General features: G+C 50.1%; 1 protein-coding gene across 7 annotated transcripts in view; it reads right to left on the bottom strand.

Annotated features, from left to right (window-relative positions):
- The window catches only part of TNIK (TRAF2 and NCK interacting kinase), a 171,627-nt gene that overhangs the window by 11,665 nt on the left and 133,970 nt on the right, over window positions 1-25,992 (bottom strand). For 3 of the 7 annotated variants that reach the window (XM_054205379.1, XM_054205382.1, XM_054205385.1), the window contains 9 exons: window positions 23,257-23,421; window positions 21,149-21,388; window positions 18,659-18,765; window positions 14,505-14,668; window positions 13,014-13,111; window positions 12,259-12,282; window positions 8,477-8,661; window positions 5,140-5,266; window positions 2,709-2,873 (listed from right to left, as the gene is read on the bottom strand). In XM_054205379.1, the coding sequence (XP_054061354.1) occupies window positions 2,709-2,873; window positions 5,140-5,266; window positions 8,477-8,661; window positions 12,259-12,282; window positions 13,014-13,111; window positions 14,505-14,668; window positions 18,659-18,765; window positions 21,149-21,388; window positions 23,257-23,421 (1,275 nt within the window). The remainder of the gene's footprint in view (window positions 1-2,708; window positions 2,874-5,139; window positions 5,267-8,476; window positions 8,662-12,258; window positions 12,283-13,013; window positions 13,112-14,504; window positions 14,669-18,658; window positions 18,766-21,148; window positions 21,389-23,256; window positions 23,422-25,992) is intronic. The other 4 variants (XM_054205380.1, XM_054205383.1, XM_054205384.1 and 1 more) reach the window with 3 other exon arrangements.

Below are 25,992 nucleotides of genomic sequence, written 5' to 3'. Positions count from 1 at the left end.
GAGCCGTGAGATGCTTTAGGGAGAGCTTTTGAACAGGAGGTGTCTGAAAACGCCTCGGATGCTCAGGCTGGTCAGAAGATCATAGAATGGTTCGGGTTGGAAGGGACCTTAAAGATCATCTAGTTCCAAGCCCCCCGCCATGGGCAGGGACGCCTCCCGCTAGACCAGGCTGCTCAAAGATGGCATCTCACACATTGCTCCACCACCCCCCAAAAGTCTGGTCTTCAGCACACCTCATGGGGGCATCACGTACGGGTCGCCTGCAATTGCAATAACGTGTTTTAAATCGCCTACAGCATTTCAGGTGGGACTGCAGAAGGGGCCGTTTCTAAGCTACCGAAACTTCAACCTGAAGGTTTTGCAGGGAATACCAGAGCCAATACTTTGCCAAGGGAATCTGGAGAGGAACAAACTGCAGCATCACGTTGCTTTCTTTTTAAAACTCTTGCTGTGTTAAGGCAGAAAACGAGGCCATGACCTTCTCCCAGGTAAAAGGAAATCCTCACCTTGGGAATCAAAGTGATGTGATTTTCCCCCCTTGTTGAGCAGCTAATTTTTCCTACTCCGGTATTTATCAGGATACGCTTTATGCATGACCTCCGTTAAGAGCTGTAACAGCAGCAAAACCCAAGTCACTCCGCAACAGCACCACTACTCACATTTTCCTTCCTTGAAATAAATCTTCCCCGGCTTTCTGGTCACCAGGTCACCAGAGCCCAGGCTGCTCCCCATGCCCAACGCCACCACCCCCATGGTGACAACCGCCATGGGGACAAGCTGTGGGAACACTGTGCCATGGGGAACCCCACCGCATGGCACGTCCGTACCAAAACTGGGCTGGTACCCGTCCTCCAGCGAGGTATAAAAAAGGTTTAGGGGCAAAAAACCATGGGGTGCAGGAGCAGCCCCGTGGCTTGGGACTTTCCGTGGTGGCACCGAGCAGGTTTTGGGGCTGGTGGGCTGGGAGCTGGCATCCCGCGTCCCTCCTGTCTCCACGTCCCTGACAGCCCGCCTGTTTCCATAGAAACAGGATGGATTTCCAAAAAGTACACGGTTAACCGAGATCCATGGAAAGAGTTAACAGCCTGCGGCAGGGAAGGCTGCGGGAACAGATACCACATTTACATACACAGTACGGCCATCTTTGTGTGCGCGTGTGAGATATACCCAATACTTTGCGCTTCTTCATATCCACGAAACACACATTTTTTTCCTGCACTGAATGTCTTTTCCATGAAACCCCAAATATTCAAGGAGGGAAAAACTCCATATTTACAGGGATGCTTTCCAGCCGAGAGCCAGGTGCTTTCCGACAAATGCATTACGAAGAAACCCTTCATCCCAGTGCACCAAGCATTTCTTTGCTCACATTCAGCTCTTCTTCTCCTAAGAAGCTGGCATTTTGATAACGTACAAGTCCGTTATTTAAATACGAAGACCTCATTTTCCACCAGGTCCTGTTCAACCACCTATAAACCTCCCTGGTGGCCTACAGAGACAGCACCAAGCCGCAGGGTGAGGTCGTGCCTGCTCCCTTCTTTTCGCTCGCAGCCACCATGACTCACCCGAAAGCCTGCGAACTAAATCCCCACGTTTCCACTTCCACCCCCCTCCTGGCTCAGCCAGCCCTAAAAGTGCAGTTTTAGAAATGGGAAAGATCTTCTGGGTTGGTATTCTACAAATGAATATATTTAAACCCAGTCCTCGCCGGCGTTTAAGCTGTCCCAGGATGACCGCGGAAGGTGTTACTTTCAGGATCGACTCCCTCATCGCCGCTTTTAAAGGCAACGAGGAAACGGAGAAAACCTTGAGGCCAAGTCACACACCATCTGTTCTTACGTTTTATCAATGCCCAATTCCAAGCAAATTTTATTTTTGTACTGCTAGTAAAAGTAAGCCATAAAACGAGTACATAATTCCTATGAAAGCGAAGAAGACGACAGAACTTCTGATGTATAACCGACAAAATGGAAAGAAAAAAATTAAATAAAATAGCTTATTTAGCACCAAATGGGTTGACTTCTCATGGGAAAACAGAGGACTATGTGCCTGGTTCCCACAGCTGCTGATGGTAAGCAAGACTTCCCTTGTCTTATGTGTCACATCTTGTACTTTCTATGACTTTTTACACCTTACGCCATGTCAATGTTCGATCGCGTCCCCGTAAAAGAGCTACCAGGGAGAAACACTTTGCCGTGACTGGAGAAACACACAATTTTAAAGCTGCGCAGGTTTTTGCTAGCCTGAAGAACGATCCAGAATTTTGTTGGCTTTGTTTTTTTGCTAACCTTTGGAGTCCCATTAAGTACCGGAGATGGCACAGGTGGAAGCCGGGCCCAGCTGAAGTTAAGGGCATCGCTGGCGCTCATAATTTCCTCCTATTTTCAAGCGCCCAAGAAAGGGGGATTTTCACATCAGTTGGCAAGCATTCAAGCCATCGCCACCAAAACTCCAGCTGGTGGGCTTGAGAGAAGACCTAATACACATTCCTACCACCAGCTATAGACCTATATAGCAGTAACCCATCAGATTCCCTTATGTTTCCACTACGCTCCCCCAACGTGGACCAGAACCAGAGAGACAGACGAGCAAGAAAAGCCAGGGGGGAAAGCAGGGGAGCCCCTTTACAGGGCAGAGATGTTAATACTTGTTTTAAAGCGATGCAAAGGAGCAGGAGGAGCCCCCCCCCACTCCCCACCACCACCTACTTCAGGCACCGAGTCCATGTCCTGCGCATGCGTGGAGACTCGCCCCAGGGCCTCGGTCGGCGTGCCCGCAGGCGAGTGGCTTTGCTGCACCAGGTCAGGCAGATTGATGTGACCTGCAAAGCCATTGCTGGCTGCGTGGCCAGACCGCTTTTTTTCACCAGAGGTCTGCAGAGACACAAGGTATGAGGAAGAAAGAGAAAGGGGGAGGGGGAAGGGGGGAGAAAAAAAAAAAAAAAAAAAAAAAGAAAAAGAGAAATAGAAGAGAAAAATACCCAAACAAAACCAAGTCGTTGCCAGTCCCCCGGTTCCCAGAGCAAGCGCGGGAGAAGGACCCTCTCTGCTGTTTCCATCCCCATGCAATCCGGCAAGCAGCAAACCGACCCACCCCCCCCACCCCCCCGCCCCGAAGAAATAAAGACGGGATTAATCACAAAGTCAATACAGAGTAATTAGCCACGTTACAGCAAGAGAAGCCTGATCATCGTCGTTTTGAGACAAGGAACGCAGGGCAGATTCTGCTCTTGCCACTATGGGCGCAAAGCCCATGCCCAGCACTTCTCCCACGTGGCCACCGGCCACGGTGAATGCAGAATCTGACCCCTCGATCAGCGTTAGCCTCAACGGCTTTGCACAGCTACGGCGGCGAGTAGCCTGACTGCAAATGCCAACACAGCCCCTGTCGCATGTTTCTGTGACCCAAACCAGCAGTGAACAGTGGCAGCGTCGGCAGAACATCAGCAGAAGGACCGGCATCTCGCTCTGCACACAAGGTCCCCAGGGTTTTCCGGGGGCTCCCCTTCCTCTCCATCCCCACCTCAAGCCAGGCAGGTGCTGGGAAGTTTCCCCCTTCCCTGCTTATCATTTTGAGATATTTGCCATTTTGATGAATCCCATCTACCCCGAGCACATCAAGAAGATCTTTACAGAGACTTGCCTATTTACTGGGATTAGTGGAAAACTCCCTCTGAACAGGCTCACCAAGATTCTGGCCAGTCCTGGCAACATTTGTCTTTCGATCACTCTTTACCATCACCCTTCATCCACCTTGCCATCCCACCAAAGACTGAAAAGCCCTTTGCCCAAAGCCCACGGACCTCAGTGAGTCTGTCCTCTGCTGGCTACGGCGGCGGTGGGCAGCAAAGTGTAAGCACCCACCACACGGTTGTAGTTTGGGCTTCTCACCATGCTCCCTCCTCCCCGAAGGGGTTTCCCAGCTCACCCGTGGCTTTTCTCCAACCGCCTCGCTGGCGTGGCACGTGTTTTACAGCTGTGATGCTTACCACCGAGCTCGCTGCGGGAACGCCTGCCTGTTACAGCAGTGACTTGTTCTCCTGCCCAACCGCATCACCCTCCCCGCTAGAAGGATGCCCAGGCCGTGGAGATCCCAGTTCCACACCAGTGAGGGCTGTGGTGGGCTGTGCGTTGCTGCCCAGCTCCAAAACTCATGGAGGAAGGCAGCAAACACACTGCGGCTTCTTTTGACAACTCCTTCCTCTCTTTCAAAGGTGCATTCATTTTTTTTCCCCCTTCATATGCGAACATTATATATAAACGGAATTAAGAATTAAAATGCTGCTCAGGTCTAGTTTGCACGTGATCTAAACATTCCTCCTTTACGATTGCTGGCTCCAAACTCACCTCCCTCCTTCACCTCTCCCATCCACCTCCATTACACGCCGGCAGGAGAGCGACTCCCCTGGTTTTACCAACTTCCAGAGCCTCCTGCCCCCTCACCACGAGACCCGCAACCCCTCTGTGTTTCCAGCAGCATCACCAGCGTGTTCCAGCAACTGGGAAACTGAGAAACGCTGGGGGAAGATCTTCCACAGCCTTCCTCTGCCTCACTCCTGCAGTACCATCCATCAGGATCGCTCCCACCGCGGCCTTACCTCCGCGACGCCGGAGCCGGGGATGGGGGTTCGCATCCAGGCAGGATGCCCAGTGCCCCCCGCAGCCGGCTCGCTGGGCTGGCTGGTAGGAATGGGGGTTTGGACCACCCTAGGCAGGACCAGCCCTTGGAAAAGCCTCCCAACGCTCTACAAACACTGCACGTCTCTGGACAGTTACACGGTGGCACAGGTTGGGAAGAAGAAGGGAAACTTTGGGCCAGGTTCCAAGTGTATTAACGAAATGCTGTAAACTGAAGGCAACTTTCTGCTGCCTGGAGCCAGCATGGGATTACGGCAGAATCATTTGTAGGAGCATCCTCCCCGCCGTGCCCCGGCGTTACTATTCACTGCTGTTTGTAGTTCTGAGAAACATTTGCACTTGTCACATTTGCTGCGAGTGTAAATTGTATGACGAGAGCGCTAACGAGCACAATTTACTCGGTCATTTTGTGTTCCGGACACACAGCACTGTTAGTTTTTTGTGCTTACATGGGCAAAACCTCCTGAAGATGCTCCATGGAAATATTTGTTTTGCAACTTACCTCCCTCACCATTAAAGTCCCTTCCCTTGAAATATTGCTAAACGTATCTGCATGGGAAGTCTCTAGCCCGTGGGTTGTCACCATTCCCATGTTGTACGGCTCGTTGCTTCCAGGAATTCCTGTTGGTCTGAGGGCAGAACGGAAAAGCATTAATGACAGAAATTTCTTCTGCTAAATTAGATGAAAAATCCTCTAATACAGTATTATTTCAATAGGGGTAAGGCTTTGTATCTCATAGGAAGAAAAATTAGGAAAATATATCCATTTGAATTCATGGGGAAATTATTTATGTTGTCAGAAATACAAGTTGATGTACCACCAATAGAGCACCGAGACCAAAGAGAAGGGCCTTTCTCATCCCAAGGTGCCCCCAGAGGAGCACTGATGAACAGGTAATGAGGACTTGCAGTCCTGCTCCACCTTGCATCCTTTCTTCTACTTAAGAAACTTTAAAAAAAATAATAATAATTTGCTCCATTTATTCCCCATCTTGAGCCCTGAAGAGGAAGCAGTGCATCAGAGCATCCGATGCCATACGCCAACAAGGGAGGGGACGTGGTTTGGAAGAGATGTGGGCAGGATCACAACAGAAAAACAGTTGTGTCCTCTTTTTCTCTGCTGTTTTCCAGGTGAAAGCGTAGCCCTAACCCACGATTTCGCCTTGAGTTTATTACTGTGCTCCTATATCAAGAGACAGGCTGGGATTTATTCTCAAACGCATTCAATTTTAGGACTGCCTGAGAGTGGATGTCGCAGGCGGTGAGGAGCCCCCGTTACTTTATCATTACGTTCTTAGCAGACCAGCTGCTTGAATGTAATTATTCAAACGAACCCAAAAGCCAACGATGAAGTGCCTCTGGATTACCCAGCCCTGCCTGTGCGCTGGAAAACGCCAATGGTGTTACGGAGATGTCGCTGATGAATCCTGTTACTTTGCATTTAACAGCCACACAGACCGGCCGCTTTCCATTAATATGAATTAATTTACACTTTAACACGTCATCCCCGTGCACACCTCCTTGTTAATGCCCAGAGGCTCAGGAGGGAGCCTGGTGGCGTGAAAGGCCAAAGCAAGCCGGCCTTAATCGAGGGGGTTGCTGGTCCAACGCGAGATGTGAGCCCCGGGGACCCCAAGGTGGGACTGGCTCGATGACGGATCCTCGCCTGCGTCGTATCAAACACACGACTGGCCAGGCATCGCTCCAAACAACAGCGTGCCACGCTTCTGCCGCACCTGTCACCTGAGGAGCTCACACCTTCCTACCACTAGTGCTTCAACACCGCCAAAGGATGGGAAAACAACACAATTATCCCAGTTTTAGAAATAAGAAAGCAGAGACAAAGGATTTTTTTTTGTGTGTGTTAATTTTGAGACCGTACAGCGAGTGAAAGAATGGCTGTGGTAGCCCTGAGGTCCCAAATTTCCTCGGCGCGCAGTTTCCATGTCACCCTGCAAGAAACCCCTGGAGATGGGGAAGAGCTGGCGTGCACAGCCCAGGGAAGAGGGAGCCGAAGGGAGTCATCATCGTCTTCAGATGGAGAAAAGGTATCTGCAGAGGTGGGAGGAGTCAACGGTCCCTCCTGTCCACTGGGACACAAAGCGATGGATGGGCTTATCCTGCAGCAGGAGAGACCTGGACAGGGCTGGAACGAAGAGCAGCCCAGCGCTCAGGGAGGATTCATTCCCAGGGAAGTTTAAAATTAATTATACAAAGATCACTCGGAAGGTGCAGGAGAAGATGAGATGATCCCTCTCGGCCCTAGTTTCTAATGAAAAACACCGAACACAGGAAAAATAGAGCTTTGATAGAAAAATGCCCAACTACATCCAGTCTGAACTTGAGTTAAGGTTCCTTTTGGGAAATAAGGGTGTAAAGCCAAGCATTCGCTTCCTTTTTCCCCAGACACAGAGCAGCGCAGCCATGCCCAGGGACACCCGTGAAGGCTTAGATACGGACATAGTTCCTGCCACCTCACTGTGACACCAAGGGTTTGCATCTCCGTGTTCTGTCTCTGGGGCACATTCATGGACAGGACCTTACGGAGCAAGCGGCGCTCGGCTGGCCGAGGGTTTGGGGCATCCATCCCGCGTCTGGCTGCAGAGCATTCAGGGAGATATTCCATCCGCTGAGAAGCGCTGTGTCAAACGCAGGGTGTTTGGTGGAAGGATGTCAGCACAGATTAACCACTCCCCGAGTGAACTCTTCTTCTGCGAGCAGCCGGCGGCCCCTTCTCGCACGCGTGACTGCCCATCCTTCTGCTGCATATTCATGGCCATCCCTCTGTCTCCTGACTTTCTCTGACAAATTCCAAGAGCTCTGTTTTTTCTCCTTCTGCTGGAAGGAAGCTCCAACCCAGGAGCTTGGCACTCTGCATAATATGGACACCCCCTGGGTCTCCTTGCCAGAGGGCTTCCCTGCTGGCTCCATGTCCCACCACTATGAAACCAGTTACATCTGTATCAGCTAACAATTCATTTAGCAGGAAGAATGGAAATGAACTGATTAAGATGCAAATAATCCCCTAAAGCCTTCCCACAACTCCTCTGCCAATTCAGAGGGGCAAGAGTCAGACTTTGCTGAGAGCAGACCTTGCTGAGAGCAGGCAGAGAGCCCCCAGAAACCCCCCTGCAGGGCCAGTGCTGCAAAGCACTGGGTAGAGAGCCCACGTAGATGCTCCATGAGCTCACTCTGCATGGTGACAACTGTTTTATGCGTGTTGGATCCACGCAGCCCTCCTCAAGAGATTCTCAAAAGCGCAAGTGTCCCAGGACCTATAATGGGGATGCAATAGCACAGTCTGCTGACTTTTTCATTTCAATGTCTGAAGTCCACCAAATTTTGCTTCCTGCACGGTGACTGAGCCAAAGACAAAAATCAAAGACAGCGATTCAGGATCATTATAATCGTGGCTCTACCAGCTGGCACTGGGCAGAGCCACCAAGTCCTGCACTTCTGCACGGCTTGATGTGGGGCAAGACCAGACTCTAACACGCCAGCCCCATGGGCAGGACCAAGGTGTGGATGAGGTCAGGTGTGTCCGCTCTGGCCAAAAAATCCCCCTTGCTCATCAGCAGGAACATGTCCATCAGCCTGGAGTCCAAGTTCACCGCACGTGCAGTGTAAATAATTCCAATTTTCCCATTCAGTATCTCTAGTTTGGACCAGCAAAAAGACCCATCTGAGCAAATTATCCCTTGCAACCATGAGGCCGTTCCCAGTGCCAGCCCCAAAACACCAACGCGCTTTGGCCGTGTCCCATATCACAGCTACAGCTCCTCCAGACCAAGACACGCTGCGGTTTCACCGTTTGCCCCCCAAAAGAAAGCGCTTCTTACATAAGCCGTGGGATGTCACTGACAGGCACGGTCCCATCGTGCGTCTCGTTTTCCCCGTCCTCCTCCTCCTCCTCGCTGCTTTCCGACTCCTCGCTGGAGGAGGAATAGTCCGTCACCTTCTTCAGGGGGCGATTGGTTTCTTCAATACGCAGCTCCCTCAACTCTTTGGCTAAAGCCGTCAGATCCTACAGGGGATGGGGGCAAGGAAACAAGAAAGCGATGGCTATTATATTTAAAGCGAGGAGGATGTCACATACATCTCTTCAAAAGCCAATGCTAACGGCACGAGCAACAAGAAATAGCTTTACAGAGTCGTTACAAACATGAGACGAACGTAAGACAATGTTTGTAGCATGTAGCATTTATTAAACAAAACAAAACTGATTTACGCTCACTGAAAAAATCAATAGCCAACCTCTTCTTTTTCTGTTTGGAACGTGTATGTGCATATATATACACACACTTATATGTATATACACGACAAAATTATATTTGTTGGAAAAGGTGAAGTTCAGTCACCATCATAGTAAACTGGAAAACAACATCGTTTCAAAGATTGGCTCGGAGAATTTCTCCTGCAGGGTTTTCTCTTCTTTCAAACTTCTCAAAGAGACCCCATAATTGTATTTATTCTGTAATAAATGCATTTGGGAAGGAAGCAATGACAGCATCTCCCATGGAGTGGTGCAATCCCCACGTCAAGAGCTGCTTCCGTGGTGAGTCTCCGCTGCGGGGCGGCTGCCGAGAGGCGGTGAGGAGCACGAGGAGAAGCGCCCAGCTCAGCCAGACTTTGGAGTCACAGCTCTGAGTCAGCCACACGATCCAAAAAAACCAATAAGAATAATAATAAAAAAAAAAAAAAAAAAAAAAAAAAAAATCCCTCAGCGAGACCCATTAAGCACTTTATGTGAAATGTGGCAGCCTACAAGCTAAGGGCAAAGAAAAAAAAAGCCTCGAAACAAGAAAAAAAAAAAAAAAAAAAAAAAGATAGGAGCAGTCCCAAAGCCTAGTAATAATTTTTCAGTTTACCATGACTTTGATGAGGTCTCAGACCCGACAGTCATATAAAATAGACACCGCTATTTCAAAACAAGGAACATGGCAGGCACCGTGTAGAAAAGAGACTTTTTGTTATCTTACATGCTTTTATAGCAATGCAGGGGGAAGCAGTAGGGCAGAAAAGCATGAGAGCTCGAATTAGAATGGGTTAGAGAACTCTGTTGCACAAGACATGCACATGACGAACAAAGCATCGCAAGTGTCAGTCTTACCATTTCTCCCTATATTAGTGACCGAGGTAGGCATCAGTGCATTCGGTCAGAGATAAAGGATTAGGGAGAAAGAAACTCATTGAAAAAAGACTAGATTCCACAATTGTCTTACGGCCATACTCTCATTTACTGCATTTCCAGTTTACCGTTCCAGCAGGGCGACTACGGCAATATTAATTACGGTTGCAAAAGGCAGCTCTTAAAAACGTATCCCGTCGACACGTGAAGGAAAGCGATGGAAAAAAAACCTTCTACGGCTGAGATACAAACCCAGTTTATTTTATTAAACCGCGAAGCAGGAATATTTTCGGCAAGCCGTTTGTACTTTGGTGACCCACACCTCCCGGCGGGCTCCCACCGTGGGCAGCCCCACATTCTGCTCCCAGGTCTGCCCTCCCCGGCCTCTGAGAGCCGGCAGCTTTGCATCACACCCCTAAAAATTAGTGGTTTTTTTAAAAAAAACTAATAGATAGGTTTTTGGTTTTTTTTTTTTAAAGACGGTGGTTTTGTTTTTTTTTTTCTTTTAAAAAAGGATCAATCCCAGTTTCACAGCAGGCACCCGTGACGGGTATTTTATATCCCTCTCCAAACGCTCTCCGTACCTTTAAAGAAAGGCTCTTTATCATGCTTAAAGAGAGGATGTGGTATTTCAGGAGTTCATTCTCGATGCCAACATGTTTGGGATTGAAATACAGTCAAATCTACAGTCACGACAACTAATTATTTTAATTAGTGCTGTAGCAGCTTCTATGATACGATTGTTCCTTTCCCTACGGAAGAATCACTGAGAATCCGAGCAGCTTAACAACGCTTCCCATTTCGAGTGAAAAACATGCTCTTTTTTTTGAGGAGTTGGCTTTGAGACGGATTAGACCCTTCTCAACTTTAAAAAGGACTTTGAGACTGCGTCTTAAATGAGCAGGACTAGCACCGAACCCTTCTCTATCACGGCGATGGACTGTGAAAAGGACTTCTTCTTTGCACCTTCCACTTCTACCACGCTTCAAGGCCCCCTATCAGCTTTCTTTGGTCCTCGCTGGAAGATAGTCAAGTATTTTTAAAGATCAGCTTAATTAGTTTTTAATAACTAATTTGGAAGTTATAACAGCAATAATACGCCCAGACGATACCATCTGATAACTCGTATTTCCGAGTTAAAGCTTTGCCTCGGGATGGTTAATTCTTTGATGTTCTCATTTTCTCTAAGTAATGAGCACTTTGTAGGATTAAACGGCTTCACTGAGTTGCTCTTGGACCAAAAACAATCTGACAACTAGAAAGAAAGTGCTCTGTAGTTCCACATGCATTTGAAATGTTATTACTGAGGGTGACATAATACGTTAAGTTAGCAGTATCAGGGCTCTTTAATTGCGTTTAATTACAAAGACTTCTTTAGATTTAATATTTGCCGGAATCGAGTCAGATTGGTTTCCAAAATCACATAGCTCATTGAGCTTGAATTTGGCACACACGCTGCCTCTCTTTAGACACTGATTTATGTGCTTTTTACTTAACAAAGCACCTCATTAAACAAAACACATTGCTCGTGTTCTACCCAAGAGAACAAGTTAACTAACCAGCACACCTTCCTTCTCTCCCCTCTTCTATTCCCAGAGGAAAGCGGCTGCGGGAGAGGCTGCAGATACCGGTGCTTTCCATTACGGCCCCGCAGTTACCAGTATCGGCAGCGTGTGCGCGGCCATGCACGCGCGAGGCAAGTTAAAAGCTAAATCAGGAATGTTTGGTCTCTTCCCGTGAACATTTAAACATCCGCCATCACCAAATGTGCGCAAATTTAAAATATTATGGTACGGCAATTATCATTATTATCATACGGTGATTATCGTTATTATTAATTACGCCTACAAAGGTGTAATTCAGGACTGTGATTTATGGTTTGTTAATGGGATGGATGGAGACTGGCACCGCCCATCAACATCCGCGAGCGCTCCGCTGGCTCTGGCTTTACAGCTGATGGTCTGGTCCCTGAGAACGAACTGTATCCCACTGTATCCCCCACTGCGCTGTTGTCTTTTATTCGCCAAGCGCCTTCCTTCAAATTAGGCTTAAAAATACATTTCAAGCAGCGCTCGACGGCCCCACTGAAGTCAGCGGGGGGGCCGGGGGCTGTGGCTGAGAGCAGAATGCGGCGAGCGGTGAAGGCTGCCCGGACCACCTCCAGCGGCACCAGAACCCTCCGCTCCGGCTCATTCTCTTTCCGATCCGCCGAACAACGGCAGCACCCTTCGTTCCGCGCGCCGAGGTCAGGGTGCCGCTGGCCACGGCCTCCATGCAAGTGGTCCAGCCAGCGGGTTTCGGGCAGCCCGGGGCCGAGCAGAGCACACCGGCAGCGCCGCTCCCCTCCCCACGCCGAAACGCCACCGCTCGGGCTCCCGAGATTGCATCGCCACCTTTTTTCGCCATCCACACCAAAAAAAACCCACTTCGACATTAAGCGCTAACTAGTCAACCTCGCATAGGCATGACCCACTGAGAAAAGATATCACTAACCTCATCTATAGCTTTCTTATAGCTCTGTGGGTAAAGGAAGAATAATCATCATCAGAGGAAACAGATCGGGACAGGAAAAAGCCAGAGGAAGGGCAAGCAGGTTAGAAATAAAATTAGAATTGTTAGCTCAACGCTGTGGAGTGTAGAGAAAAAAAAAAAACACAACATCAACAAAACATTAATACACATTAAAAAAGAGAAGCAGTGGAAATTCATTTTGTTATTAGGCCGACTCTGCAGTTTTAAAAATACAAACGTCAACAGCATTAAACCAGGAGGAAACACTTCGGATGAGATTTTGCTCAGAATAATATAACGGGAGTGTAGAGAGACTGCTACCGGGGCTTGGTTTTAAGCTGCGAAGGCTGTCGGGGGCCGGTCGCCCAGCCTTCCCGAGCAGAGCATCCCTCCGCCGGGCTGCTGCGGGGGGACATGCAGCACGGAACACAACAATGTGCCATCGGCAACCACCGCGCCCAAGCTAGCGAAGCCCTTAAGCATCTGCTTCAACGCGAAAACACAGGCTTAAGTGCTTTCCCCTAGGCTTGGGCTCCTGATAAGGAACTCATGCACTCTCTTAAGCATTCAAATCTCCCAGGAGCTCTCGCCGTACCGCCGCTTTCCAGCCTCTCCGCTGGAGGAGCCACGGTACTAGCCACTTTTTGGGGGTCCCCGCGGTTGTGCTACCCCGCGCCGAAGGGAAACACGGCCAAGCTGGCTGGCAACATTCCCGCGGGAAGTAATGTGAGACTCACAGCGGGTCGGCTGGGCCGCGTCACGTCCCTGTTGTCCTCCTGCTTTACCTTGGCGGGCTCGTGGGAGAGCACAGGGGACCCTTCGGGCTTGGCGTTCCCTGGGCGAAAGGCAAAGGGGAGAGAGTGGGAGTTAAAACGCCGCCGAAAGCGGTCACTGCATCCCATCGCCCCGGAAAGGTGGGCACGGGGGGGGCTTCCTCGTCCTCCTGCTTGTGTCAGGGCACTGGTAGCCCCTTCCCCAGCTATTTGCTCATGACGCACAGGAAGATGGTGGTGAAAGCAGACAAGGACATCCCAAACTCAGGACTGGATGCCCTGTAAATAGGTAATTTTTGTTCACAGGGAATATCCCAAGCTCAGGACTAGATGCCCTGTAAATAGGTAATTTTTGTCCAGCTAATGAAGTTTCACCCCGTTTTGCTTCTGTTGTCTCAAAAAATCCTCCTGCTCCTCTCTACTTGGAGCATCCTTCCCCAGGGCGACAGAAGCCATAATCCAGCCCAGCCTCCACAGAGGCTCCTCTCGCAGCGTTACTGCCCTTTTTTTCTACTAAAGAAATAAATTCACTCTGCAAAAGAGCAGGGCACGCGATAAATTAAAAGCTCTGCAGCATCTGACATTGCTAGGACATTATTTGTCACAGGATTCCTCAATTAGTAAAAACAAAACCAAAGCAAAGAGGACAATTGGCGATAGACTCCTTTTATTGACTACCCAGAGAAGTGACGGTTTCAACAACAGACACGTCGTCTTATGGCCCAGTCATGAAAAATTCAAAGCATGGAGGCAGCGTTTGTTTTAATGTGCTTCAGCCCCGGGGATTTATGCTGCGGGGCTGCGCCAGAAATGCAGATGTATGGGCCGTATGTGCTTTAGCAACTCCTACTGCCATTAAACGGGGGAACTGAATATCTTTAAGAGTGGCTCTAAGATGAGAGGAGCCAATTCAGCCAGGAACATAAACCCAGTGTAAACACGGCTGGCGAAAGCATTTTAGAGAAAGCTTCTTACGGGCTGATTCACTCCTCTGCTCCCACCTCAGGCTTTGCATAAAGATGAAGCTCAAAAAACCAAAACAAAACAAAAACAGAAAAAAAAAAGATACCCACCCAAAGTGTAACACAATCCCAAAGAACCGTCACAGAAGCAGCGAGCTTGGGTCAATGAAGATAGGAAGCTGGTATTCCTTCTTTTTTTAACCCTACAGCATAACTCCCATCTCCTTTTCTGCAAGTTACTTGACACTGGGATGCTTCGGTAGAGTGCGGGAGCAGCGTACGCTGCCGTGGGCATCCCACATCAGCATCCAGGCATAACTCTGTTTGCAAGGAGGCCAGCTGGTCGCAGAAGTACAGCAGAAATGAGGAATCCGTTGATTTTTTTAATTTTTTAAGAAACATATATGAGATCACAGACCCCTTGCCCTTCCTGCTTATCAAACGAGCCTCAGAAAGCACGCACGGCGCCGAGGGATGTTTTCAAGAACCTCACCTCTGACTCTGTTGCGTTCGCTGGAGCCAGCCTGGGAGCCGGGCTGGGATCCGCCCTGCGAGCTGGGCTGGGAGCTGGGAGTGCTGGAGCTGGAGGAGCTGCCGCTGCTGGTCCTCTGCAGCGGGCTCTCCACGATGGGCTCCGTCCTCCTCAGGTCCGGGTTGCTGCAGGAGCACAAAACAGAGGGGACACCATCAGCCAGAGCCACCCACGCCTCCGGGGCTTCAGATCCATCCCATCCCACCCCAACAGGGACAGTTGGAAGGTGAGGAGACACCTCCTCTGCTGGAGAAGACAGGGCTGAGGTCTTCTCTTCTGAAGCTACCGAGCCTGCAAGCCCCACTGAGGGACTACGTAGAATTAGGCGCTCAACATCTTTATGGAGGTACGCCGCAAGAAAAGATTGGCTAGAGAAGCTTTCTACCCTTATTTTGCCACATTTGGCACAAATGAAAAAGATTCTTCGCTCAGAACTCCCCTTCAGCCTGCAGCTGTGCAATGCTGGACTTATCTAAATTAATACTCGTCATAAAAGGAGGAGTCTGCAAATTGATGTTCGACAGAGAAAGAAACATTTCAGCGAAGAAAGGATCGCAAAGTTTGCAACAAGGCTGCAGATCGCTTTTACCACTTATTCACACTTCCCAGTTTTCACGGCTTCACTTCAAACTTGCATCAGATCTCCACTTTTCCTCCTTGATTTCTTTCACCCTTGTGAACATACATAAATCTAGAATAAAAAGCGTCCTTGATACACAAAGAGTGACTAATATCTCTCCGGGTATCAGATGCCTTTAGGAAATTAATTCTTATTTGGCACTGAAATGACATCAGAAGGCATGCTCACGCAGAGTTACGCAATTTGGTTTTATACGATATTTCTGCTAAGTGATGTTATTATTCAAAGTCCTGTCAAAAAAGGTAGAGGAAGCTTTCTCCACGGCGTCCTGTTAGGACTTTGCGTACGTCAAGAGGATGCGGTAACAGTGCCACGTGCCACATTTCAACTGCAAACGGAGGCTGTGCACATCAAGCACAAGGTGTGTGTGTGGGGCGGGCACGGGGTGACCGTGGTGGTGCCAATGCCCACTGCCATGAGCCACTGCCATGAGCCAGCAATGTGCCCTCGTGGCCAAAAAGGCCAATAGCATCTTGGGGTGCATCAAGAAGAGTGTGGCCAGCAGGTGGAGGGAGGTCATCCTCCCCCTCTACTCTGCCTTGGTGTGGCCAGACCTGGAGCGCTGTGTCCAGTTCTGGGCTCCCCGGTTCCAGAGGGACAGGGAACTGCTGGAGAGGGTGCAGCAAAGGGCTACCAAGATGATGAGGGGATGGAACACCTCTCTGATGAGGAAAGGCTGAGGGATTTGGGTCTTTTTAGTCTGGAAAAAAGACAACTGAGGGGGGATCTTATCAATGCTTATCAATACTGAAAGGGTGGGTGTCAGGAGGATGGGGCCAGGCTCTTTTCAGTGGTGCCCGGGGACAGGACAAGAGGTAACGGGCACGAACTTGAGCATCAGAAGTTCTGCCTAAACATGAGGAGGAACTTCTTTGCTGTGAGGGTGGCAGAGCCCTGGCACAGGCTGCCCAGAGAGGTGGTGGAGTCTCCGTCTCTGGAGACATTCCAACCCTGCCTGGACGCATTCCTGGGCCACCTGCTCTGGGTGACCCTGCTCTGGCGGGGGGTTGGACTGGGTGATCTCCAGAGGTCCCGTCCAACCCTATGATTCTATGCCGTAATGGGAGTTGTGGGCAGAACGGTCTGGCCACTGCCGAGCGTGGATGTTATATACAATCCCTGCCCAGCGCTATCTTGCACTGACGCAGGTGGGTATTAAAATGGTGAGAGCAAGAGGGTAACTTTCTGCGCACGAGGAAACATTCCCTCATTTGTTACAACCGGGCGACAAATGAAAGAAAGCGTATTTCAATAATATATACATTTATGGATGGGAGGAATCAGGAACCAAGAGGAGAGGCGGTTAAAAAGGAAAACTGCAGAAATGCTACGTTACTGTGAGAGAAATGAAATGTGAAACTATTTCACTGGGTACTTAGTTTAATGGACATGGTGGCATCCTAATCGTTTCCAATTTTCATTAGAGTGAAGGCCTCCAGCTCATGCTTGTACAGCTGACATGTCCTTAGGTAAATTAATTCATGAAATGTCTTTGAACAAAATAATACGAATCTATTCACTTGTACTGACCAGGACTGGGATCGGGAGGCTGAAGGAAATGCTGGGCAACCTTCAACGCGAGTCCCACAGACTCCCATTACCCTTTCAATACTATCACTTACTAAGACCATGCAGTCCAATACCCCTCCGCGTTTCAAGCAAGAGCTAATGAAATGAGCAACACTTTCAAGAACTCAAAACGCTTCAGCCTTGAGCAATAAGGAGGAACCAACCACACGCTATGAATGGGTTTTGTCTCATTTTTAAAAAAAAAAAAAAAAAAAAAAAAAAAAAAAGACCACCAACAAAAAAGATTCCTCCTCCTGCTGCAACCCCTGCCAGCTCCTCCAAGCTGCGGGACGTGAGGATGCTGATGCACGGCTGGGGCGCTGAGCTGCAAAGAAAGGCGTATGCTGAAAAACTGGTGGGAGCACATGGCTACGAACACCCCAGCGTTTGTCTTTTGACCTCACCCTGAGAAGACAAGGCAGGAAGAAGAAAGCAAAGCGCTCCATCACGCTACGCGGAGTATGTATTTACCCTGAGGTTTGCCTGTCTGAGGTCTAGATCTGCCCACGATGCTCTGCAAACCACAGACAAGCTCTCGCCTGACTAAGCCACGTTTTTTTCCATCCGGCCTGTCATTTTCCCTGCTCGTTTTAAACGCGCTCGGGGACAGCTCTGACACGGCAGAGATGGGACCACTGCTGCGGCGCAGCATCCTTCCTCGGGGCGCTACGAGCACATCCTGCGCACCGCCGTGCCGCAGAGCTGGACCTGGCCAAGCTAAAGGCCCTCGTCCTAGGAAGCCAAAAGGAATTTAAATCCTTCACCTACATCTAAGGAAGATCTCACCCAGCTGCGTCAGTGTCCCCCAGCACATTCCTCAGTCGTTACCTGTGAAAAGCTGCTCTGATGCACGTATGGTATGCACCACTGACATCTCCCCACTGGCTTATATGGATCCCCTTATATGCAAGAGGCGACACTGGGAGAGCCAGAACCTAATTCCACTAAAGGGAATGCTCAAACTCACACACTTGCCAGCAGTGTGCCCAGGTGGCCAAGAAGGCCAACAGCATCCTAGCCTGTATCAGGAATAGTGTGGTGAGCCGGACTAGGGCAGTGATCGTCCCCCTGTACTCGGCACTGGTGAGGCCCCACCTCGAGTACTGCGTTCAGTTTTGGGCCCCTCGCTACAAGAGGGACATTGAGGTGTTGGAGCGTGTCCAGAGAAGGGCTACAAAGCTGGTGAGGGGTCTGGAGGACAAACCTTACGAAGAACGACTGAGGGAGCTGGGGTTGTTTAGCCTGGAGAAGAGGAGGCTGAGGGGAGACCTTATCACCCTCTACAACTACCTGAAAGGAGGTTGTAGAGAGATGGGGGCTGACCTCTTCTCCCTGGTGACAAGTGATAGGACGAGAGGAAACGGGTTCAAGTTATGACAGGGGACGTTTAGATTGGATATCAGGAAACATTTTTTCACTGAAAGGGTTATTAAACATTGGAATAGGCTGCCCAGGGAGGTGGTGGATTCACCATCCCTGGAGGTGTTTAAAAAAAGGGTAGATGGGGCACTTAGGGCCATGGTTTAGAAGTGGCTCTTGTCAGGATAGGTTAAAGGTTGGGCTTGATGATCTTAAAGGTCCCTTCCGACCTCAGCAATTCTATGATTCTAACTCCTGTTTGAGCCCACAGCAGCAGTTGCAGCATCCACCTACAAACCCCGCAATGCCCAGGAACACATTCAGCCCAGGGAGCAAATCCTCCAGGTACCCAAGCGCTCATGGCCTTTGCTGTTGGTACAAAACACTAACGAACGCAAAACCGGTTCATCCCGGCGACAAGGCAAGCACTGCAGATCTCCTGTTGTCACCCGTCAGCAAAAGCAGGGCTAAACCCTAGCTGGGCGATGCCAGGAGGAGTTTGCAGCACGCCGGGATCGCTCCTGCCCGTCCCCCTCGGTGTCCCTACCTTGCCCGAATGGGCTGGGAGCCCAGCCTGGGCCCCAGGGCGCTGCCATTGCCCGGGGAGTTCTTCCTCGCCAGAGCAGGGGATATGGAAGTGGTTCGTTGAGGCACCTGGAAAAGAACAGAGACATTCGCCGTCACCCAGCCTGTCCCACCACCTCCGGCGGCCGCTGGCACACCTGAGAGATCAGCGCTGCCTCAAGACTTGATTTGCAATTGGTTCCCCACTATGCAGTATTTATAGCACTTATGAAACCCAAAGCTCTTGGCTTTCAGAAGGAATCGCCCGAATGCGAGACAGAAACGAGCTGCACCGGCGGGGTCAGGGATGCTCCCGGCAGAGGAGCCCCGAGCAGCACACAGAGCAGCCCTGCTACCATCAACCAGGGCGTTTACGTTTTCAAAGATGAATGTACGCGCGCACACATAAATAATATACGTATAATTTAAATCTGACAAAACCCAGAAAAGTAATTTTTAAGGTAAAACTCAGGCTGAAGTGCATTTCAGCAGCCACGGTGGCGTTTTTAGCATCTCCACTTCAGATACAACACATGCCAGCAGAGAGAAGGTGTTGAGTGGTGGACAAACAAGAGAGCCGACAGCGGGAAGATCCACACTGATCCACCAAATGCTCGCATGGAACCCTATCACCTTCGTTGAGCTTCGGACGCTGCTGAGAAAACCTCGCTGCTGGCAGGACGGCTCACTCACCAAGGAACCCAAAGCCAACCGCAGCCTACGGGCGCTACGGTGGGGACCCAGAGCCCTGCCTCATCCCGCGGGAGCACGGGCATCGCCGGTGGTCTCACCCCCGGCAGCGCAGGCTGACATGGAGAGGCACGACGATACTCACCACGCCATACCGCACACCAGGTAACAGAGAACCCAAAGGCTCGGTGGGATTAGCGAAAAAAAAATTAGTCTTTTTTTTTTTTTTTTTTTTGAGAATAAACACGCAGTTATGTTAGGCAAGATAAAAAGATTTAGAGAGCGAGCGAGGTTTACATCCTGCGGCGTCGCTAGCTACAGCTTGTCTCATTAAAAAGCAACCTCCCCTGCGGGTAGGGTACTCTGCAGTGGGGACCTGGGGAGTTTTTTACCTTCCTCTGAAGCATCCAGCCCTAAGCACTGGCAGAAACAAGACCCCGGACCACAGAGACAGCCGGCCCTGCCTCTCGGGGCCGTCCTTTCGTTCCCGCTTACAAACACATCAAACCCACTTCGGGCAGTAAAACGCGAAGTCGGAGTCCTCATGGGTATCGCTGCCGACACAACGGCCTGAAACGCGTGGCGGGGACCCCTTCCAGAGCTCACGTTCCCTCAGCCGAGAGGGAAAACACTCCATAGTGCCAGAAAACACCTCTTATCCAAGGAGCTGGCGCTGCGGTCCCACCACATCGTGCATTACTGCAGCGAAGAGATGCCCTTCCCAAAGGGCTCAAGGCAGAAGCCAACCTTAAATTGCAAGGGTTTTTTTTTTTTTTTTCCCAAGATTAGATTAAAACCAGGCAGCCGCTCTCCTGCACTAGAGAGGAGCAAAGCACACGAACAACTCCAGGAGCTGTTGGCTTGCTTTTCCTCTTAAGTAAGCAGCAATGCCTCTTACCACTCAGCGGTAGAAGAAATAGGAGTATTATTAACATAGGTGACATGCCACCATAGATCCCTTTAAACTCAGGAGGCTTACCTCGTAACTGATATTTCGCTCTTAAAAAGGCCAGCCACTTACTTTGTTAATACATAGAAAAACTGCCTCTCAATCGGGGACAAATACTGCCTCACCCTCACTAATCAATCTGTAATCATTTCTTCCCCTGCGAAAATCCGCCCAGGCTGAGCGCTGATTCACTGGAAGAGGAACTTTAATGGCCAAGTTATAATTCTTCCAAAATGGAAGGTGTATAAAACAACACGATCGAAATACTGGTCCAGAAGAGTCTTAATTAAAGAGGTACTGCCAGGCGCTGCCAAAATGTCAATGAAGGTATAAAGCTGCTGGAGCCCTTACAAGCCTTCCATCAAATATTGATTGCAACTGGAGGCACGGCCCCAGACTAAAGAGGACCCCGTCTTATTGAGTATGACAAATTTTATGTTCCTATAATTCTATTTAAACAGAAGGTTGGTTTTTTATTTGTTTTTTTTTTTTGTTTTGTTTTGTTTTGTTTTTTTATCCTAGGGAATGGAGAAATTAATTCGCTTTGGCCTCTGTCCGGGCTCGAGAACTTTCTTTGCTGGAGGGCAACGCTATTTCGCAGCGCTGCCCGCGCACCCGAAACCAGCTCCCGGCATCTCGTGCAAAACCTGCCTCAGGAAACGCAATCCCCCCCCCCGACTCCCACCCCACGGCAGGTGGGGACCCGCCGCGGCGCCACGGGGATGGGCTCCGTCCTGCCCGCTCTGCTTCGCCGGAGGTGCTGAGCACGGCACCGTCCCGCGGGGTCGGGGACTGCCCCTTTGACGTGCGGAAAGCGAGGAGCGATAGTGTTACCTTTGGTGGAATGTCTTCCTCCTGCCGTAACCAAGAACTTCGGTCAAACTTTTCAATGCGAGGGGGCAGAGGAGGGTTTTCTGAGGTGGGGTCCGAGTTCTGCCTTGGCATCTCAGTGCGGTGAGAGGTCACCGTCAGAGCCTCCTGAAACCCAGCCAGTCCCTTTGCAGGCTGTTCATGCAGTGACTGAGACCCAGACAAGGAGCTTCCTTGGGATTTCACAGTGACCAGATGTGGAATCTAAGCACCAAGTCAAAACACAACTATCAGTACAAAATGGAAAAAAAAAAAAAAAAGGAATCAAAAAAAGTATTTAAAAATTTGATTTTTGATTTTTTTTTTTTTTTTTTTTTTTTTTAAAAAATTGATTAGCACTTCGGATGCACTAAAAAGCCCCCTCGGTTTGAGATCAGCGCTGCCTTGGTTTCAGGAACTTGTGACTTACATCGGTTCAACGCAAGATCTATTTAAAAAAAAAAAAAAAAAAAAAAAAAAAAAAAAAAAATCACGCTCGCACAGCTCGGCCTTTTAAAATCAGGCAACGTCATGCTTCAGAGTCCTGCCAGCTCTTGCGTGCGCACGGTGGTCCGGGCTCGTAGCCGCAGCCCCGCACCGTTCCGTGGGTACCACCCCAGGCGCGGGGCTGGGGGGGGGGGAGATGCTCCCTCCTGCCAGCTCCCGCACACGCCGTGCCCGCCCCAGCCTGCAGCCCCCACGCCTGCGCCTCTGAGGCTGCGCTAATGAGGTTTGGCATGGATTTTCCTCGGTAAAAAAGGGGAGAGAAAAAAAAAAAAAAGGGGGGAAAAACAAAAAAAAGAGGAAACGATAATAAATAATAATTAATTAAAAAAAAATTAGTCAGGAATTCTGAGGCATAGATGGCTTAAAAAAACATCTTGAGGCATGAGTATCTATAGGTCTGGGTAGCCCCCATCCCATGGATTTAAGGGTTACGAGTGAAAGGAATACTGACATTCGTTTCGGGAAATCTGAGAAATTCACAAAGTTAGAGTTTGTGAAAGCAGAGCTTCTTCCCAGGACCCTGTGAAGCTGCACTTCCTTGATGCAGTGGTGTTGTAACTTTTATTTGACGGTTCCACGTGCACGTCTATGTACACAGGCACACGTACCACGCGTGCATGTGTACGCATGCATACATTCACCTGGGTCCCTGGGTTTCAAACCACCTTTTCATCAGTATTTTATTGCCAAACAGAAGTCTTTGTAGCTGTTGACAATATAGGTCATCAAAAAGGTGTCTGAAAAGTCTTTGGTCAATCAGAGAGATTACAGTGAAGTGGATTTTACTCACTTCCCAGCATCTATGGACTATGTACAGTGGGGAAAAATAGGGCTTTTCCTGCATGTTTTTAAAGCTGGCATCATCCTGTTGACCGACAGGTGCGCATACCACATGTGGCACGTTTTCCCATAGAAAGCCCATGTGGACACGGAGCAAAGGCTTTGTACTTCCCTCTGAAATCCCCGCTGGAGCCTGCGGATCCGCAGGAGCACTTCCAGGGGCCGGACCAGAGCCAGCACCGACGCTCAGTGCAGAGCTTTCGGTGGCAGAGTACTGACAGCCCTCGCGGCTGGGAGGAGTTTTTGGATGGTCATGGTGATCTATGCCCTCTCCAGATGTGTTTGTGACTGATGTCAACTCAATGGAAAAAACCAAAACAAAACCTTGAATTAAAGCGGCAAAGAAAGCAAAAACCTCTTTTTGATGATCCTCAGCATCAAAACGTCCTGGGTCTTTTGTACCAGGCGCTGCGGTTTTAAGTCCTTTACATAAACCAGATCCAAAGAGGAGCAGAGCAACTGCTGCACTGGACCAGACCAGCGGTTCCTCTCGGTCCTCCAGCTTGTTTCTGGCAGTAACCAGTACGTGATGCTTCAAAGGAAGGTATAAACCAGCGTGATGTTTCTAACACATGGAGGTGACAAGGGGAAGCCACTCATGAATGTAGATGCTGCTCTTACCCACGAATACGCTTAAGGCTGAGAAACCAGGGAGCAAGACACTATTTCCCTTGAATCCGCTCTTTTTCTTGTTACCTTACCAGCACCCCCAGCGTCCTGGCTCCGGTAGGTGGGGGGTCCATTACCTGCGGGTCCACGGGTCGGAGCAGGGGCGGGGTCCGGGCCTGTTGAACGCCGCTAATGCTGAAAGACTCCGACCGAGGAGGCAGGTTGGGGTCAGAAATCCTGTTGGCCACCTTGTGGGGCATGGCCGGCGAGCTCTGGCGATTGAGCCGGGAGCGCTCCTCCACCTGCGGCGAGACGGGGAGGGTGGGTGAACGCCCCGTAAAAAGCCATTTCCAGTCGAAAATCAAAGTACGATTATATACGTAGGAAGCTCTTTTCTCTTCAGGCATGTCAGGGTATCGGACGACCACAGAACCCAAGCTGCCCAGCACACTGTGCAATAAATGCATTTTAAAGGCATCAAAAGGACTATTTGTATTTATGTGCATAATTCATTTCTGAAAATGAAATGGAAAAATAAAGGCAACAGGCCTCAGGGAGGTGTTCCTACAAGGTGACTCCTGAGCAGCTCTTGCTTCTTCCCAGACGTATCTTCAAGCAAGGGGACCCTTTTCCTTCACGACTACAAACAACGCGAGCAGTGCTTTTGTTTGATCTGAATAAAAGAATAAACATGGCAGCCAGAAAATGGCTGGCTTTGATCTAGATTTAGCGAGCCTGGCACCTTGTCACGCAGGGAAGGGGAAGAGCTCTATTACTGACAGAGAAATAAACCCGAAGCCCGCTGCTTTCAGTGACTCGCGCTGGGAACGCCGCGGTTTCAGCTAACCCAGGCATACGTGCGATCCGGGTGCTCCGGCAGCGAGACCGTACGCGTTGATATTCATGCGGCGTACGCTATGCAGGATTTTTGATACCTCGCGATCTGACGTGTGCTTTCGTTTATCTATCATTAACGTGTTAAATGCCCTTAGCGTGGCTCGATTCCGGCGTGTACTAATGTCACGTTAAAAGGCAATCTATAAAACAGGTTTGCTTGCAGAGAACCCCGGCTCTTCTTTAAGCAAATAAGTATACATGAAACAAAAGAGCCATTATACGAATAAAACCCAATCTTTTCCTCTTTCAGATACTGAGCAGGAGCCAGAGTAGAATTTACGGAAGAGATTTGTGTTATGGACTCTTTCCTAGTTCACGAGGGACCACCCGGACTGCTGCTGCGTCCCAAGAGGACTTGGCAATCAATGCTTACAAATGCTTATCAGTGCTCATAAATACTGAAAGGGGGGGTGTCAGGAGGATGGGGCCAGGCTCTTTTCAGTGGTGCCCAGCGACAGGACAAGAGGTAACGGGCACAAACGTGACCATAGGAACTTCCATCTCAGCACGAGGAGGAACTTCTTTGCTGTGAGGGTGGCAGAGCCCTGGCACAGGCTGCCCAGAGAGGTGGTGGGGTCTCCATCTCTGGAGACATTCCAAACCCCACCTGGATGCGTTGCTGTGCCACCTGCTCTGGGTGACCCTGCTCTGGCGGGGGGTTGGACGAGATGATCTCCGGAGGGCCCTTCCAACCCCACCATTCTGTGATTCTGTGACAACTTCTCCAGGCGAGCAGAGGCCGTACCAGAGCTCGGTTCAGTGATGCCCACGGGAGCAGACGTGAGGATGGGAAGGAAGGAGGGCAGGAAGGAGAACTCTGAACAAGGGGACAGCATCACGAGCGCTGGATCGCAGGCCCGGTCCAGCACATCTGCTTATCAGCCGAGCCTTGGCCGGAAGGGCAGCAGAGAGGGTGCTGCCGCCAAGTCCTCTGGCTGTTTGCAGGCGCCCTCTGGCACGCTGCCAACCCGAAACGCACGGCTGGGTATGGAGGGCTTCAAAGCTTGCGTGGAGAAGGCAGGAGAGTGACGAAATGGGGATGTCTGTGTACGGGGAAGGGAGAAAGGGGCTTGGTTTTCCCACTGCCGGCATCTCCTCGCTGGCACTTTGTTGCACCAGCACCACGAGAGGATGCTCTTGGGACTCTCCAGCCGTACTTTGTGGAGCCTTAGTGACTCCACCATTATGCAGAGAGGGGGGAAAAAGCAACAAAACCCTGCAGGAACTCATCATCGCTCCAGTTCAAGCCATCTCTAATTGAACTCAAGATTCCCCTCAAACGGGAAACATCCTTAGCGGCTTCTGCGCAGTCCCTGAGGAAGGCTGCTAATGTTTTAATACATCACTTCAAAGCGAGGGAAGGATAGAAGCCACGGGGACCGAAGGAGGAGCTGACGTGCGCGTTGGCTGCTGCAGAGAACAGCACAGCTCGTGACGCACAGACGAGCCCCGAGCCCCTGGGAAGCTCCGAGCTGCGGGAAAGCACCGCAGGGCCTGGCCACCGCGTGGAAAACATCCTGTCCCCTCCTTTATGCATGGTCATGTATGGCATAGACCTGCCCAAACCTGCCCTTCAGCTGACCAAGCTTCCTTGTCACTGAGAAGTTAGACCTGGCTATCTGCATCACCTTGTTTAGCAAACAGTGGTCCATTACAGAAGAGGCAGTAAGGGAGAGAGCTGCCACGATCCTGGCTGGATCATCAGAGGGTCCCCACACGATGTCCAAAAGGCCTGGGCTGTAAGAAGAGATGTGGCTGCGTGCACAGGGCAGGTCTGGGATAGCACCCAAGCTACACCCCAAGTTAACTTCCACTGGATAACCGCTTACTCACAAGAAGATGAGTAGAAGGAACAGCAGATGGGGATGTGCATCCATGTGTGTAGGTGGGATTATTTGATCAGACTGTTTTCTTTAGCATGAATAGCATAAAAAAAAGAGAAATCCTTGACTGTGCTCCAGGGAAGCTATGAAGGA

Source organism: Rissa tridactyla, chromosome 6, assembly GCF_028500815.1.
Source record: "Rissa tridactyla isolate bRisTri1 chromosome 6, bRisTri1.patW.cur.20221130, whole genome shotgun sequence".
Taxonomy (NCBI): Eukaryota; Metazoa; Chordata; class Aves; order Charadriiformes; family Laridae; genus Rissa; species Rissa tridactyla.
This window is presented reverse-complemented; position numbering and strand designations above follow the sequence as displayed.